At 48.7% G+C, this 17,721-nt stretch overlaps 1 protein-coding gene across 8 annotated transcripts in view; it reads left to right on the top strand.

Annotated features, from left to right (window-relative positions):
• Ampd3 (adenosine monophosphate deaminase 3) overlaps positions 1 to 17,658 on the top strand; it is a 43,279-nt gene extending 25,621 nt beyond the window's left edge. For all 8 annotated transcript variants that reach the window (XM_021727371.3, XM_013359346.4, XM_013359347.4 and 5 more), the window contains exons 7-15: positions 3,642 to 3,836; positions 4,729 to 4,860; positions 5,402 to 5,565; positions 6,176 to 6,302; positions 9,543 to 9,706; positions 10,829 to 10,949; positions 12,151 to 12,324; positions 14,071 to 14,181; positions 15,133 to 17,658. In XM_021727371.3, the coding sequence (XP_021583046.1) occupies positions 3,642 to 3,836; positions 4,729 to 4,860; positions 5,402 to 5,565; positions 6,176 to 6,302; positions 9,543 to 9,706; positions 10,829 to 10,949; positions 12,151 to 12,324; positions 14,071 to 14,181; positions 15,133 to 15,309 (1,365 nt within the window). In that variant the 3' untranslated portion in view covers positions 15,310 to 17,658. The remainder of the gene's footprint in view (positions 1 to 3,641; positions 3,837 to 4,728; positions 4,861 to 5,401; positions 5,566 to 6,175; positions 6,303 to 9,542; positions 9,707 to 10,828; positions 10,950 to 12,150; positions 12,325 to 14,070; positions 14,182 to 15,132) is intronic.
• Positions 17,659 to 17,721: the final 63 nt, after the last annotated feature.

Genomic DNA, 17,721 nt, shown 5'->3' with positions numbered 1-17,721 from the left:
GGTCATACATTAGACACACCTATGTGGGCAGCTGGGCATTTTCACCTCAAGCACCATTTGTTCCTTCTCTGTGAGCCTCAGGTGTTAGGCAGGTGCCTCAGTCACTGTGAGCTTCCCACAGTCCTGCCCAGCCCAGGGCAGCCCTGCCCTCTGCAGACGTGAACTGTGCTGGGCCTGCCTCCTGCTGCTGCCTGACAGTTGTCTTTGTTGACCTGGACGGGCTCTGAAGCCGTTTGTTCCTGGGGTGGGCCCCAAGGACTCACCATCTGCTCCCTGCCACAGTGTGGGCCCTAGCCTTTGTGTAGAGCTGTGGTTCCATATCAGAGTTGATCCTTGGGCTTCCTATCACTTTGGGGGTTACTGTGCTCTCTGAACACAAGGTGTCCTCGTGTGTGTGTGTGTGTGTGTGTGTGTGTGTGTGTGTGTGTGTGGTGACATTGTGGCCTTTTCTCTGGTGCATAGGGCCTGGGGCCACTGCATCAGGCTGTGCTCTCTGTCCTGGGTAAAGGGAGCCTCCTGGGTGCCAGCAGCTTTATCTCACCCTCAAAATCTGTACTGTGGCGAGGAGAGCTGGCCTTATAAAACCCAGAGTGAGCTGGGAGGGGAGCTCCCTATTTTGGAGGTGGCTGTTGTTTCCCAGAGGCAGGGCACGCCGGGGCCGAGGCCTGGCTGTGGATACATGTGGGTGGTGGGTGGTGGGTTATGACACTGTGAGGCCCAGCTGGCAGCACTGTGTAACCGAGACACTTGTTTTCTGTTCAGGGCTAAGACAGAAGGGCTGAGGGGGTTTGCTGCTTGGGAGTAGAGTAGGACTAGGCACTATCCATTTGGGCTTGAGTGTCACATCAGGGATAGCAAATAGGTTTCAGCTTCTGTGCCAAACTTGACCAGTTGGGAGGGACTCCTTGAAGCTATTCCAGAATCTCAGTGAAAAGAGTGCTGTGACCTATTGCTGATGTCCGCCATTGGTATGGGAAGGCCAGTGTTAGCTCCAGTCTCAGGTTTTGGGAACTCTACAGTTTCTGTAGACCTGGATCTCAGGAGAGAGCAGAGAATGTGCTTGGATCTTCGGGTGAATTGAAAATACTGACCTTCAATGACAAGTTCTTTGACTTGCTCCTAAAATAATCAACCTTTGAGGTCCTGTAGTTTGGATTGGGTGCTTCCTGGACTGTCCAGTTGTTTTCCTTCTTTATCTTGTGACTCACGGGGTAAGGACAGGCTGAACCCCCTGTGGTGTGTCACTGGTAAACTGAAGGACACACGCAGAAGCCCAGAATGTGCTGAGTCATGCTCAGGCGGTGGAGCCAGGCTGTGTCCTGCTGAGCTAATCCCAGCTGACCTTCTCTCTCTTGCATCCCAAAGGAATGCACAAGAAGTGCCTGAGCCTTGACTCTGTGCTTTGGGTGATGTTTTGGTTTTTAGTACCTTGAGTGGTGTCATTTCTCTGATGTCCAGCGGTCTATCTTTCTGGTAAGAGTGGCAGGATTAATGGCAGGAAGGACCCTGCTGACAGAGTGATGTGGCCAATGACACGGGCTGGCGGGGATAACACGCATAGAAGTCCAAGAGATCAAATGTCTCGTTTGGCACCATGTGGAGATGCCCAACCAGCTGTGAACAGCCTTCCCTGGCCCGAGGTCAGCACCTCCTCACCCTGGCCCTAGCACAGTGCCCAGTTAGCCCCAGCAGTAACTCCATGCTGCAGACTGGTGGCGGGTGGCATCCTGGCCTGTGAGGCTGCTGTCTCCTTCCCTGGGGACTTCCTTTAGGCCCCGTGGGCTCATAGAAGGAGGTGCAAGATGCCCACTATGACTTCAGGCCATCTCTCATTTTAGCCAAGTGGCTGTCCTGGGAGTGGAGCACAGAGGAAAATGGAGAGTGGGGATGTGGAAGGTGGGGAGACGGCAGGGACTAAGCAGTATTAGCAGTATTAGATTAGAGAGAATATTAATCAGAATCAAATTGCATCAAAAAATCCATTCTAGCTTCTGAGTGAAGAATGAATTGAACCAGAGCAAGAGAAAAAGTGGCAAGACGGGTCATCCATTGTGTGGATCTGAGATTTAATTGGAAGGGGGAATTGATGGATCTGGCTGGTGCTTGCAGGAGGGAGGGGAGGCGGAGGATGACTTGCAGTTTTCCATTGTGAACAGCTGGGTGCAGGGTAGATCATTTCCTGGGGTGCAGGAACCTGGGAAACAATCAGGTTTGGTCTAGGGCCAGAGATGGAGAGTCTGTCCACTTTAAAATTTGAAGGACCTTTGCATTTCCCAAGTGGAAATGCCAAAGAGGCAACTCTCTCTACAATTCTGGAGCTTTGGGCTGATGATACACATTTGTAAGTTTTTGGTATAAAGAAGAAAATCGAAGGCACAGATGGCACAGATCACCTTTGAAAAGAGTATATAGTGAGGGGACAGGAGGGCCCAGACCAAGCCTGAAGAAATGCCAGTATTGGAGGTCTGGTAGCAAGGATGAGCTGACCGAGGAGGTTGAAAAGGAGAGGCCAGAGAGACATAGATGTAAGAAATCCTGTGAGGTGTTCTGAGGCCCTGGTGGGCTCCTTCCAGGGCTTTCTCAAGGACATTGCCTTGCCATGAAGTAAGGGGAGAAGAGGGATGTGCCTTTCTTCAAGTTAGCATTTGCTCTGAGTTCTAAGGTTGTCTCGGGGTCAGAAGAGCCACTGCTTCTTGGGGTGTGGATGCCTTGGGTGTGGGGTGAGCTGGAACTGGTCGAGGAAGTGTGTGGTAGTGACTGCTGTCTTCACTCACTCCCTCTTGGACCTTGCTTTCAGAATGTTAGGGGGTTCTGAGAGGGAGGGGGATTCTGTAAGGCATTTCACGGGCCCTCAGGCTTATATGAGGATACAGAACCTTACTACAACTGTGCCAGAGATGGAGAGTGCATTTGTTCATTCATCCATTCATTGATTCACCCGGTACATCTTACCAGTCTCTGGGGTAGAAAGTAGAGACTGGGTGGATCAGACATGGTCCTGTGCTTGAGGAGCTCCCAGGCTAGTGGAGGAGTAGACAGAAACATATTTGAATGGGTCAGGAGGATGGACACAGCAAGGGAATGTCTATGCCAGGGTCCCAGTCAGGCAAGGAGAGGGTGGGTTAGTTGTTTTTTAGGGGATCAGGATTGGTGTCCAAGTGGAGGATGTAGAAGGATAAGGAAGAGGTTGGTGGGGAGGTGGGAAGGCACTCCTGGCTGAGGATGCGTGTGGGCAAAGCGCCGCAGAGTGGAGTAGGTTGGTGCCCTGAACATCCGGGCATGGTTGGCCATGGCTGGAGCATAGAATGGGGCAGTGGCAAGTAGCCTTGACTCCCAGGCTAAGGAGCCGGGCTTTACTTTGAGGATGCTGGCCCACTATGATTTCTTAACAGGGAGTGGCCTGATCCAGTCTCCATTTTGGAACCCTCTCTTGGTGCTGTAAGGAGGTGGATTGGGCAGCAAGGCTAAAGGGGAGGAGACCAGTTTTGAAGTTCAGAGGAGAAATGGGGAGGGGCCTCCAGGCCTAGGTAGGCACTGCCTCTGTGGCCCTTATGGTGCCGAGGCTCTGTGCTCCACATCGAGGGCCGGGCTCTTTTGTTGAGGAGAATGTAGCTTGGCTCACTGGTGGGTGCTTGTTCTAGGTGGACACGCACATCCACGCAGCGGCCTGCATGAACCAGAAGCACTTGCTCCGCTTCATCAAGCACACGTACCAGACGGAGCCTGACAGGACTGTGGCTGAGAAGCTGGGCCGGAAGATCACCCTGCGGCAGGTGTTCGACAGCCTGCACATGGACCCCTACGACCTCACTGTGGATTCGCTGGATGTCCATGCTGTGAGTGAGCTTCTGCCCCAGTGCCATGAACAGAAAGGAGTCCTGATTGGGGACTCAGCCCCTGGAAAATGCTGTGATTGTGCTTGGAGAGCCGCTGGCTCTTGTCTTGGAGGCTGTGGTGTTAGTTTGACCTCATAAAATAATGGGGCTGGGAGCAGCCATGGGACAGAGGAAGGGTGCGTGACTTCTGGTCAGATGAGTCCAAGTTCAAATCCCCTTTCTGCCACTTAGGAGTTATATGCCCTTAAGCAACTCACTGAAGGTTTTATTTCCTTGCCTATAACATGGTAACTGCCATGTGCCTTGTTACTAAAACACTAAGCAATGGTGTGGAAAATATGGTGGCTCCTCAAAAAGTTGACTATAAAATTACCACATAATCAGCAATCCCACTCCTAGGTGGACACCCAAAAGAACTGAAATTAGAGACTGGAGTTGGCACCATGTGCCAACGTTTTGTTCACAGGGCCATTCCTCACAATAGCCAAAAGGTAGACATCACCCAAGTGTTCGATAGATGAATGGGTAACCAAAATGTGGTATATCCACACAATGGAATATTATTCGGCCTTAAAAAGGCATAGAAAACACATCATTGTCTGCTGTTCGGTGGTCTAGCCTCATCTGCTCTCTAGCTGGCATGTTCCTTGCCATGGTTCCTTGGAGCTTGAAGCCCTCCATGCTCCTTCACACCGTGACTCAGAAAAGAGCCTGTGGCTGGCTGTGAGGATACACAGTTCTGGCCCTTGGAAATTTCCAAGATTTCATGCAGATGACTTAAAGACATCATTCGTGCGGCCACACCTAAGGCCACACCTAAAGGCCTGGAGAGGGAAACATGCTTGATGGCTGCAGAACAATGTGGTGAGGGCTGGTGGCCTCCTCCCCTCAGGGCCGACAGACATTCCATCGTTTTGACAAGTTCAACTCCAAATACAACCCTGTGGGGGCCAGTGAGCTTCGCGACCTGTATTTAAAAACTGAAAACTACCTGGGAGGAGAGTACTTTGCCAGGATGGTCAAGGTGAGCAGTCCCTTGGCCTCTCCAAGGCCACCTCAGATACCTGATGGTGTCTGCTTTCAGGGGGGACCCTGCATGGCCTTCTGTTCCTTCCCTTCCCTGAATCTCCTCTATCCACTACCCAGCTCAGGAACCTATGCTCTGGCCCTGGTCTCTTTCTTCTGAGAATGGGCAGGCTGGTGCTGTGTGCCAACTGCAGGGAGGAGGAGGGGAGGGCATCCACCTTGGCAGAGCTCACAGCATCCTGGCACCATGCCTGTCTCTATTTATAGTCTAAACTTGGCTGGGTGCGGGTTGGCTCCGGGTGGAGTTGTTGTTGCTGCCCAGCCTAGTTCTGCAGTGTGACGGTGCAGACCCAAGGCCTTTCTCCCCCAGGGGAGGAGCCTTCACTATGGTTCAAGAGCTTACATGGCAGTAGGCAGCAGGGATGCAGATCAGGCTGGGAGCAGCTGGCCCAGGACCCAGCTGTCATGCAGAGCTGGAGGTAGAAATCTTCCATGTAGCTTGGAGGCTTTGGGGCTGACCTGGTTCTTCTTGGTGCCAGGAGGTGGCCCGGGAGCTGGAGGAGAGTAAGTACCAGTACTCGGAGCCACGGCTCTCCATCTATGGCCGCAGTCCTGAGGAGTGGCCCAACCTGGCCCGCTGGTTCATCCAGCACAAGGTCTACTCACCCAACATGCGCTGGATCATCCAGGTGCCCCGGATCTAGTGAGTGAGGGGCCCCAGTATCTGCCCCATGCCCCTGGGCATGACATCCTGTCTGGTGGGCTGGAGACTATTAAGTCCAGTGCCGTCTTAGACCTCTCCTCCCCAGGGAAGAGTGGTTGGCAAAGACGCCCTTCTGATACTTAAAATTTGGTTCTTTGAAGAATATTTATATGCCAAGGCCTTGTGGGGTCTACTGGCTTGCCTTCTTGTTGAAGGTTTGGGTGGGCCTAGAGGCCTGGGGTGTCGTGGTAGTGGCCCACATTGCTGACTTCCCCTTGGATCACTGCTCCCCTCCTGGGTGGGCTGGGGTGTGGGGTCTAAGGAAACTGAGCTGAGTGGAACTGAGTCTGGATCACTGAGAAACTGGAGGACTCCTCTCTGGGACCCTTGGCCACCTGAATCCCTTCGCCCCACTCGTGAATGGCCTCTGGCTTGAGACAGGTGAGGCAGGTGTGAAGTTGCACAGCACTGCCCAGTGTTGCAGACGGGCCACAGCTGACTCTACCCGGGGTGCTTAGTGGGAAGCAGTGCTGAAGTGACTGTGGCCACTCTGTAGCAGGCCAAGGGGACTGTGGGTCCACCCAACAGGCCAGTCTTTGCTTCCCTACAGTGATATATTTAGGTCAAAGAAGCTGCTGCCAAACTTTGGAAAGATGCTGGAGAATATCTTCCTGCCCCTTTTTAAGGCCACAATCAACCCCCAAGATCATCGGGAGCTTCACCTCTTCCTCAAATATGTAAGTGGTGGGTACCTAGGTGAGCTTACCATGGTAGAGGAGGGCTCACTCCTTGCCATGGCCTCCCTTCTCAGCTCCCGCCACCCTGTACATTAGGCCTAGGGCTGCCTGCCCCTAGAAGCAGATTTTCTAAAATAAGGGAGCATGCCCAGGTGGGAGGTCCTCAGGGGCAGCCTCGGGTGGGTGCTGGTGATGATGGTCCTGGGGCAGTCTGTGGGTCCAGTGGGGAAGGGCAGCGAGTAGGAAAGGACTGAGAGTTGGTTCCTGGCCACGCACGCTGAAGACATGCATCCTGTCCCCACCAGCACCAAGCTGCCCCAGGGTCTCCTTAAAAATGCAGACATTTCTGCTCCTCTCTTTTTACCTGAAACAAAGGTCCTCACACCATTTTTGGTTTAGTATAACGAGCTCCAGGATCTGCCACGTGACCAGCGCGGGCTTCATGAAAGAAGGTTCGGGTCATAAGAAATTATTAGGGAGTTTTAAATTAAAGAGACAGACTCTCATTACCTTTAATATCAGCTCTGAGACAGCTTCTCCTAGCTCCCGCCTCCAGCCACCTAATGAGGTGGCGAGGTTTACACAAGAGACTAGCGAGAGAGGGAGAGTACGTGACTGAGCTTTTATTGGGGAACAAAAAAAATCCAGGGAAAATCCCATCCAATGAAGGTTAAGGGGGGCAGCATCCCAAGGTCAAGGATGATGATTGGGTCTTCAGGTCAGTGGCCAGGCACGCCTCTGCATGGACAAGCCCTCGGACCTGGGAAAGGGTGGGGAAGGCTCAGACACAGCTGTGTCTAAGCACCTCTCACCCAGCCAGAGAGGTAACTCAAATCATGTGCGAGGATGGCCTCCCACACCAGGAAATATATTTCACTTCTGTATTTGAGTAGTTATAGGAAAAGGGAAGAAGGGGTATGGTAGAGACTCCAGGAGGGAGGGGATCAGTTTTCACCCTCTTCCTCTGGATGCCAGGAGTAAAGAGGATGTCAGACAGAGCAGCAAGTTCAGGACTGGAGGAGGCTTTGGGGAGGTGGACGTGGAGGTACTGATAGAGGTGAAGGTGGAGGTGATGGGATGAGGTCTGGCAGGGAGGAGCCCAGGGGACCAAGGTCTGGGGAGGGAGCGGTTGAGTCTGGACATGTAGGGGCTGCCTGGAAAGTGTTTGGACAAGCTGAGGGACCTCACTGAGTATATGATTTAGACAAGCATCATCTGGCTGTGTGGGAGGAGGAAGGCCTGAAACAGAAGGTGATGGGGGGCTAGGAGGAGAGTGAGAGGCCTGTTCCAGCCCCAGAGACATAGTGGGCACTTGAGCCAACGGTGACAGCTCACATTTTTTGCTCTTGCTGCCAGGCCTAGTGGTATGCCACTATGTGGCCTTGCTTCAGCCTCACAGCTATCCTGTCTGCATCTCAGTTGTGCTGTTGGTAATAAGCAGAGTTACTGTGTATGTGCCGTGTACTTTGTGCTGGACACTATGTGCAGGGCCCTCCATTGATTCTCTCCTGTAATCTCAATTGCCCTATGAAGCTACAGGCTCCAGTGTACACTCCAGGAAATGAAACAGATCACAAAGCTAGAAAGTGGCAGAACTGGAATTCATACCCAGGAGGACCTGACTCCAGAGCTTGTGCCCTGAACCCCTGTTCTGTGTTGCCTCCTGTGTACAGGAAGTGAGCTTGAGGCCTGCTCGAGACAGGGCAGGGGCTCTGGGCAGAGACAGGCTTCATGAGAAGGGGCTAGTGTAGACTCACAGGACCTAAGTGGAGGCTGGAAGAAGGAGGAGACGGATGCTTCCTGGGTGCCTGCTTTGCAGGAGGGTGGATGGTGTATTTGAAGGCTGCTGTCAACTGTGAGGGGAGAGCAGGCTTGAGAGGGGAGTTGGGTTTGGACGTATTTTGAGATTGAGGCCTGTGAAATGCAGTGGTGAGGACCTGTACTGGGTGGATAGAGATTGGGAGAGGGGATGGCACTATCCCCTGCTGGAATGTTCAGTTGTCATAGCAGAGCTGGAGGTCCTCCCTAGCTCCCCAGACCCATTCAGGAGCTGCTGAGAGCCATGGTGGGAATGTGTTGTTCCCTTGAACAGAGGGCTCTGTGACAGGAAGTTTCTGGTCAAGACCCTTGTGTTCCCTACTCTGCAGGATCCCTCCTGTCCACAGAGACACCAGACAGGCTGGCAGATCTGGCTGGGGCCAGGGCCTACAGCCTGGGGCCTGGGCTAGGAGTGGCCAGTTGTGGCCTGAGTTGGGAAATCATTCTTTCTTCTGTCTGGTGCTCAGGCCTCTCCCCAAAATCCTGCTAAGGCCAAGTGAAAGGAGGGAGGCTGTTGGCAGACCTCCCCCAAGTGCTGGCTGAGGGCTGTGTCCTCTGCAGGTATGTTCTTGGTCAGGGCCCAGCCTCTGGGATTAGCCAGAGGCTCTGGGAATCCACAGATGAATTCCAGCTGAGGTCTAATTCATTGGAAGAAGGAGCTTCCTGAGGTCCCTGTGACCTGGTTCAAAGGGCAGTTCCCCTCAGCTAGTAGAGCTGCCTGTGGGAGTAATAGCTCAGCCTGGACAGTGGGCCTCTGGTCTGTTTGTGAGGCACCTGGCTGGCATCTCAGGCCACACCTGGACGTGCCCCAGTGTATCTTCTACCTAAGGCCCCAAAGGGCCCAGACCTAGGGCCCTTGTGCGTCATCTTACTCAGGCAACTTCCTTTACCACTTTGGCCCTGGTTTGCCCAACTTTACGATGGGGCTCGTAGCCAACCCCTCCCCTACAGCGTTCTTTAGTGTTGAATTAACTGGTGTGAGGAGCTTGAAGCAGGGCCTGGGGTGTAGTAGGTGCATGACATAGAGTAGCTCCCCTTCCCTGTCATAGCTTGTCACTATGCTGCTGGCAGTGGCACAGAAGAGGGATGGGCAGTGGGTCTAGGGACCACACTCTCACCTGGCCCAACCTGAGTTGTCCCGACTATCAACACTGCCACACAGGGACTGGGCACTCTCCAGCCTGGCCTACGGGGACCATGAGAATCTCTGAAAGAACAGACTGAGGCACTGCACCCAGTCCCCATCCCTGGGAAGAAAGTGGCCTCAGTCAGGCTTGGGGTTCCTGGGTGAGACGTGAACCTGAGAGGCCTGAACTCCTAGGCCCTCCAAAGCTCAGCTCTGAGCCACAGGAAGCTGAGCCAAACCTGAGTCCTGACCTGTCCCACTTTGGCTTGATGCTCAAGACCTCCTCTTTTGTTCAGGTGACAGGGTTTGACAGTGTGGATGATGAGTCCAAGCATAGCGACCACATGTTCTCAGACAAGAGCCCCAGCCCAGACATTTGGACCAGCGAGCAGAACCCGCCCTACAGCTACTACCTGTACTATATGTATGCCAACATCATGGTGCTCAACAACCTCCGCAGGTGGGTGAGGCCGCCCCTTGCACAGGCCTGTGTTCACACGCTAGCACATACCCATGTGCATGCACTCCACACAGCTATGTACACTCCAACCAACACATCCATTTGTTCACACAGACAACCCCCAGGACACCACACAAGGCATGCATCACAAAATCACACATGCATGCCGACATGTCCACAACACGCATGCCAGCACACATGCATATATACAGTGAAGCTACACACCACACAGTTCATAGGTACACACTCACCAACACATACCTCCATGTGTACCTGTATGTCCCTGAGACAACAGAAACAGGACATGTGAGCACACATGAACATTCACTCGACACCAACAGTGTCTGCACACATTTGTGTTTTCAGCTAATTACTGCAGCTACAATGTGATGGGCACAATGTAGGCACCAAACAACTAATGGATGAAAGCACACTTAGTCCACTAGTGCCTCATGAGTGGTCTTACCTGCACAGGCTGCCTCCAACCACATACGAGGCACACACAGTAGGAGTCAGATGCCCAGGGCAGCAGGGCCGGGAGCCACTCCATGCCCCTGCTGGGCCTATGGGCCCCATGGCTCAGCCTAGGCCAGTGTGAGCTAGTAGGTGTGGAGGTTGTGAACAGGGCCGTGGTTGAAGGAAGAGACCTGGTATTGGGTGGAGGCAGTCCTTGAATGAGCTTTTAGAGGTGGGGATTCTAGTTCTAGCTTTGCTATGGACCTGCTCAGTGGCTTCACTGAATACAGCCTTACTCTCTGCACCTCAGTTTGCCCATTTTTGTTATAAAGAGATTGGACTTGGTTTGTCATGGTGTGTTTCATGCCCTGGAGGCTCATGAATGGGAAACAAGTCCTGGAGACAAGGAAAGCACAAGAGTCGGTAGCAAGCAGCCAGGTTATCCTAGGCCCTATCTCTGCCCCTGGAGATCATAACTGTTAGCTCTGAGGGGCTCTAGGCCTGGGCCTCTGAATTTTTGGAGGGGTTATTTCTAGGCTGTACTGGGTCAGCTGTGCTGTGCCATAGACACAGTCTCCCCTGAAGTAGGTCCTGGGCTGAGGGTGTGGACCCCAAGCCGAGTGAACCAGAGGTACTTCCTGACCTAGGGCCTCCCTTTTCCAACAGGGAACGAGGCCTGAGCACATTTCTGTTCCGGCCTCACTGTGGGGAGGCTGGCTCCATCACCCACCTGGTGTCTGCCTTTCTAACTGCTGACAACATTTCCCATGGGCTGCTCCTCAAGAAGGTAAGCAAGCCACCCACGGGACCCTGCCCCGCAGTAGCTGTCTGCCCCTGGCCAGTGGTGCTAGAGGGCCAGGGCTTTTGTCTGGGCCGGGCTGTCTGTAGTCATCTTGGTTTCATTTTTAATTTTGAAAGTAATATAAAACCAAGCACGTCACGATTGAGATTTTCTGAAAAATGGAGAAATTAATAAAAAAGCCTTACTGCTACTAATTTATGGAAACAGCTTTATTAGCTTTTTAGTTTTTCCAACTCCCATCTTTCATCCACAACAAGCAATCTGCCAGTGAGTCACATCCCCAGCCCTTTTTATTTTTTCATTTTGAGACATGGTCTTGGTAAGTTATTGAAGCTGGTCTTGAACTTGTGATCCTTCTACCTCAGCCTCCTGAGTTGCTGGGATCACAGCTGGGCACCAATGTGCCCGGCTCACCCACAGCATATTTTTAATGCATCTGTAATAGTAAACACAGAAATTTGGCTCCTACATTGTCCCTTAACAATGTATAGTAAGCAGTTTTCTGTGCTGCAATATAATACCTGGCTCCTCACTCCAAAGGCTTTAGATGAATTATCTGCCACTTGGTCTACAACTGATTCAACTAGTCCCAGTGGTGGGCACACATCAGCCATCCAGCTTCTCCCTTATGGAAATAATGCTACCATGAACTCTGATTACTTAGTCTTCCCATATGTTGGGTCACTTCCATAGGAATATTGTTTGGAGCCCTTACCCTGGTCTGGCAATTCTAGCCTGTGTCACATTTCTGTGTGGGGTGCACGCTACATGAGAAGACCCCTGCATCTTGGCCAAGTGTGCCCCATCCATCCCTTCAGAACACACTGAGGGGCTGCAGTGTTTATAATCTCTACTTGAATGTTTGAAATCAAAGCACAAAACCATACAAATGGAGCATCTCCTGCCTGACTTGGGTCCCCTGGGGGAGGGGAGATGAAGATGTAGGTTGCGGCAACTGCCGCTTCTGCTCCTCACTGTGCCTTGACTCTAAAGCCAAGAGTGTGTACACCAAACCGAGGGTAGATAGCAAGGCTGTGGCCTGGGGGCTGGCATGTGATGTAGGAATGGAGGAAAGGAGGAAAAGGGAAGGTAGGCTGGGTATAATGGCTTTGGGGAACTTGGGGACCTGTAAGGACACTGTCCAACCTCCAGCACGTGTTACAGGAATTTGGTGGTTCTTTTGCAGAGTCCGGTATTGCAGTATCTCTACTACCTTGCTCAGATCCCCATTGCTATGTCCCCTCTTAGCAACAACAGCCTTTTCCTAGAATATTCCAAGAATCCTCTGCGGGAATTCCTGCACAAGGGACTGCACATCTCTCTCTCCACTGATGACCCCATGCAGTTCCACTACACAAAGGTGAGGGCTCTGGGGGAAGGGCGGCTGTGTCCAAGCAGCCTTGGTCCTGGCCTGTCTTCCCATGTGGGTACCCGTACTCATGGTTCAGTTTGGCTTTGGGGTGGGGTTGGTGACCCAGTAAAGAAAAAGGGTGAGCCCCAGGTAAGGAAAAGTCTCTCTTTCAGGAACCCTCTTTGGGGTTCTTGAACCTTGAAGACACAAGTACATTTCTTTGCTTTTCTCCATTTTCCTCTCTGATATTTACTAGCTCTGTGGCCTTGGTCAAGTTATTAAACCTCTCTGTATTCTTCTTCTTCTTCATTTATAAAATGGGCATAAAATTCTCTGTGTTCCTGCAGAAATTCATTAAGAAAATAATCTAAAAATTATAATAGAGTCTAATATGTCTGCATTTAGCATTTATTCAAAATATTAGGTGCCTTTTTATCGATACTATTATTATTACTACTCTTTGTATTTCTGGGAAAAGTGAAAAATCTTAGAAACTAAAGACATTTAAAACTATTAATTCATTTAAAAATAACACTATGAACTTGTTATATAAATAGCAATTTTTATGAAAAATAACTATTTCCAAAAACAAAAATACTGAGTGGCTTTGTTTTGCAATTTTACAAATCCTTTAATGTCTTACTTAATAGAAGACAGCTGGGTTCCCATATCTGCTTCTGCATTCAATTTGTTTTTATCAAAATTTGTGAAAATAATATTGCCTCACAAAGATACATAGTTGGCAAAGGCTGGACCTTTCAGAAGGTCTTTGTGTCCCAGAGGGCATTGGAGCACTTTGGGAACCACTGCTGTAGAAGACAGAGGCAGAGGGGTGGATGGGGGAAGAGGTAATGGGAGGACTGGGGATTCATGGCAGACAGTCACATCCCAAAAGATGACACAGGACCCACAGCACAAAGCTCATCCTCTGGGGGTAACATTATCTCCTGGCTTGTACTAGGACCATTTTTTATTCTTATTTAATGTTCCATCTCTTCTCTCAGTACTTTACTCATACTTTTAAAATCTTAAGAAAAAAGTGCATTAAGTAACTCTAAAGAGCAGCTATTAGAAATGTGCCTGACTAGAGGGGTAAAAATTTTGTAGGAGGCCATGGATTTGGAATGGGCACCTGTACTAAGCCCAACAGACCAAGCCATTATAGACAATTCAGTAACTGAGCTTAGGTTGGTTACAGGAGACCCTGGAGCCAACTAACTAGTGAAGCTGTAACAATTTACTGGTTGATTGATGAAGCTGTAACCAGTGAAGTTGTTTTGTGTGCTTTCTGTTTTTCTATAAATGCTGTCAGATCCCATTGTTGGCTGGAGTTCTCTGTCCTGGCTCAGGGAGCTGCCCTATTCATGAGTCATTTTTGTTTTGTTTTGCTTGAATAGACTCTTATTACATTTAATTGGTATTAGGAATTCTCCTTTTAACAGGGATTGTCCCAGAGCACAGAGCCTGGCATCACTGATGACTGGCACTCAGTTTTGAACATGGTAGAGCCCAGTACTGGTCAAAAATCAAATGTAGAGGTATTCTTTTATTTCTGTTTGGTAACTTAAAATTTCACATAGAAAAGATCCTAGGAGTTTGGGATTTAAGGTGTGATGCTCTTTAAAGACTCAGGTGCCAAAAAAGTAGTAAAGGAAAATGAGCTCTGCAATGTAGGTGGTTTTCGGTTTTGGAGATGTGTGAAGGGTAGAAATGGACATTCTACACCTAATCCATGTCCTCTGGGGAGGGGTCTAGGAAGCACTGATGGAGGAATATGCCATTGCAGCCCAAGTGTGGAAGCTGAGCACGTGTGACCTGTGTGAGATCGCCAGGAACAGTGTGCTGCAGAGTGGCCTCTCACATCAGGTACGGTGTGATGGGGCTGCCCTTGTCCCTTCCATCCTTCAACAAATGGGCAAAGAATGTCTACTGTGTGCACGGGGGTCTGTGGCAAACAGAACAAGCGGGGCCTCTGGTGCACGGACTCTTGGGCTCTGGGAGGATCCTCAGGAGCCTCCTGGACTTTCATGGCTGCTCCCTCACCCTTTTCAGACCTGTACTCAATGACACTCTAAAATAGCCACACACTTGCCATCCTCCTCTGTTCCTTAAATCTGTTTTTTCTTTATAACATTTGTCACAACCGACACTGTAACATGTACTTATGTTTTTCTCTTGGAATGGAAGCTCTATGATGGCAGAGCCTTATTGCATGCATATCCCCAGACCCTAGCACAGGCCTGGCACATAGTAGCCACTAAGTACTTTCAAACTAGATGACTAGTATCTAAATTGAATAAAAACTCTAGGGATGGGACCCAGGTGTCAGCAATATTTGTATAGATCCCTGTGATTCTGCTGTGGAGCCAGAGTTGAGAACCCTCCTCCGGAAGGTATCTCAGTTCCTGGGACACCTCCCCTGGGAAATGTCACTGGTACAAGAAGAGGCTACCTCAGGTGCTGTACTTGTGGATGACGATACAGGGAACAGAGGCTCAAGATTCTGTGTGTAGTTCCCCAGAAACACCTGTCTGCTCTTGTCAGCTCACAGGAGGGACTTAACATCTTCACCTCACCTTCTCCATCCCCAGCAGTTCCTACAGTTCTTCCCTTCCAGGAAATCATAGGAATGAATGACCGAGGTTGTCAGGTGACATCCTCAGGGACATAGAGGCCAGAAGGAATTTTATGAGTCCTGAGGGAGATGTACTTACGGGGAATTTCCTTCACGGGGACTAGTCTGTATGTTATGGCTAATGTCAAAGCTACCCTGTGGGTACAGAAAGTGAATCTATTTGTATTTTTCTTGGTCCACAGGAAAAGCAAAAGTTTTTGGGACAAAATTATTACAAAGAAGGACCTGAGGGAAACGATATTCGAAAGACAAATGTTGCTCAGATCCGGATGGCGTTCCGATATGAGACCTTATGCAATGAGCTCAGCTTCCTGTCTGATGCCATGAAATCAGAAGAGTTCACAGCCCTGACCAAATAGGTCTGCACTCGACAAGCACCTTAACCTTTTAGTTTAATTTTAAGTCAGCTATGGCTAACAGTGGTCAAGATACCAAATTAGGGTTTTCCTCTGTGAAGAGGATGTGTCTGAAGAAATTTTAAACTTGTGATTTTGGTTGCCCTGTTCATTTTATGATCAGACATGCCCACTTCTGTTAGTATTTCTGAGTAAGAAATGGCAGCTTTTCCTCGGGCACCTGGGAGCTGGCACTAGTCTGTACTTGTTCCTAATTTTCCACATATTTCTCTTGTACCTGCTGAGGCTAAAGAGTTAGGGCCAGGATTATCCATGGTCAAATGCCAAGTGACATGAGGCCTGTGTGGTTTTCTGCCACTTTTCTCTGCAGGCCTTGCAGGCTAATTGGTAGCTGTTCATTTCAGCCTTTGGCTAGCTGGTTGCCTTACACAAAATCACTTTAAAGCTCCCTTTCATAAAGGGGCTACTTTGAGAGGAATAGAAGAGATTCCCTTCTTTTTTTTTTTTATGAATTTCTTAACCTGTTTTATTTAGCTCTTCTTTCTAACTTATAAAACCAAATTTGCTCATTAACATGGGCACTCCTATTCTGTTTTGGTTTCCTCGTCTGGAAAGTGTTTACAAATGTGTTCTGTGAATCCCCCCCCCCCCCAAGAACAATTCCACGGGTGGGGAGGAAATGGGGCAAGTGAGGCTCTGGGGGCTGTCAAAGTGACTCTGCTTTCATCAGTCTTCCACTGGGGCTACTACATATTTTCATTTGAAAACTAAAAACTTTAAAAAATACAGAACCAAATGATCTCTGTTCCTTTTGGTTTTAATATCCTATGATTGTAGCCCAATTATTATTTTATCGATGAAGAGTTAGGCCACAGAAGTGAAATTTGTTTGCTCAGGGTCACACAGCTAATAAGACAACTAGAGCTAGGTTTCCTTATTTCCAATCCAGTCCTTCCTCTGCTATTCCATTAGACTGAACAAATGACTTTTTCTTTTTAAACCACTGTAACCTGGTACATTTTTTTCAAAGACAAAATTTCCCCCTTACCTGATATGAAGACTTCTTCAGAAGATGAGTGGTCCCAGGTAGAAAGCATTTCTATAACTAATCTGGAGTTAAACTTTGTTAATGAATTCCTCATCTGTTACTAGTGCCTAGTACATTGTAGGTGCTCAATAAATGCACATGGAATAAATGGATGAATTTCTCTTTTTGCAACTTTTTAAGGACCTGGGCTCTGAGCACTCAACAAAGTACTCAAAACTAGAAGAACCCTGTTTTTGTGTGGGAACATGCGTATTGACTTTAGATTGTCTTGTCCTGTGACTTTATAATGCCTGCCCCTCCAGTGGTCAACATAGCATATGAAACTATAAATGTAATCTTTTTATTAGGCAAACATATGTGCTCTCTTATATAGCTAATTATGAAACTGAATAAAAACCTGTCATTATCTTAGAAATTATTTTTTAAAAGTCTCCATTTGTATACATTCACCCTAACATAGCAAGTACTGTACAATTTTTCATTGTAATTTTATCTGTATCAAGTATTTTTTTAATTATTAAATAAAAGTATGTTAGGACTGTGATTCAATAATTTAAAACTATCTCAAATTAATATTTACATCAAATGTTTTTTTTGAGATTGGGCATAATGAAAAGCTATCAATAACAGTTTATTTTTTACTAAGACTGAGACATGGATGACATTCACTAGAAAAATTCAAATTATTCAAACTGAAGTTCATTAGACCTTAGAAGGTAAATCTTTGCTATCTTTTTCCTCTAACTTCTGCCTTATTAGGGGCTTATCAGCAAAGTTCCTCTCCCTGGATATTACATTAGTCTGCTCAGCCAATGTGTGTTGGTTCTACTGTCCTGCAATCTTTCCAGGCATGTATCTTCTGGAGCACTTTATGCTCTGACTACACTGTTGTACTTGATTGGTCTTTTTGGAGGTAAATTCTTTCTTTCCATTGTGTTCACAGTTGGAATCAAAGGCAATTGTACACTGGTTTCTAAAAGAATAGTTTTGAGGCAGTGTTAATTAGTGTGTTTTCCGTGTAACTTCGAGTTGTATGACTGAAACAGTCAACATCATTACTCTTTGCCTCATGCACACAAATCTCAGCTCCTGGGATGGTATTTATCAAGGCCCATTCCTGGCTTTTACTTTCTCTTAAACAGAGCTGAAAGCACATCCCTCCAGCTATCTCTTTACTTGTTTCTGAGTACTGTGCTAGTAAAACTATATTAGTGGTGCACCTGAATGTTCTATCCCTGAACCATGGCTGTTATAAAGAACAAGTGTAATTAACTCCAATAAAAGGCACACAAATCATAGATAAATACAGCTCTGTGGAAATTTCTGTACCCTCAACCTCTAAAGAATAAATATTTTTTTAGTAAGAT

The sequence above is a fragment of the Ictidomys tridecemlineatus genome, chromosome 4 (assembly GCF_052094955.1).
Source record: "Ictidomys tridecemlineatus isolate mIctTri1 chromosome 4, mIctTri1.hap1, whole genome shotgun sequence".
Taxonomy (NCBI): Eukaryota; Metazoa; Chordata; class Mammalia; order Rodentia; family Sciuridae; genus Ictidomys; species Ictidomys tridecemlineatus.
Note: the sequence above shows the minus strand (reverse complement) of the source record. Positions and strands in the feature narration are given on the sequence as shown.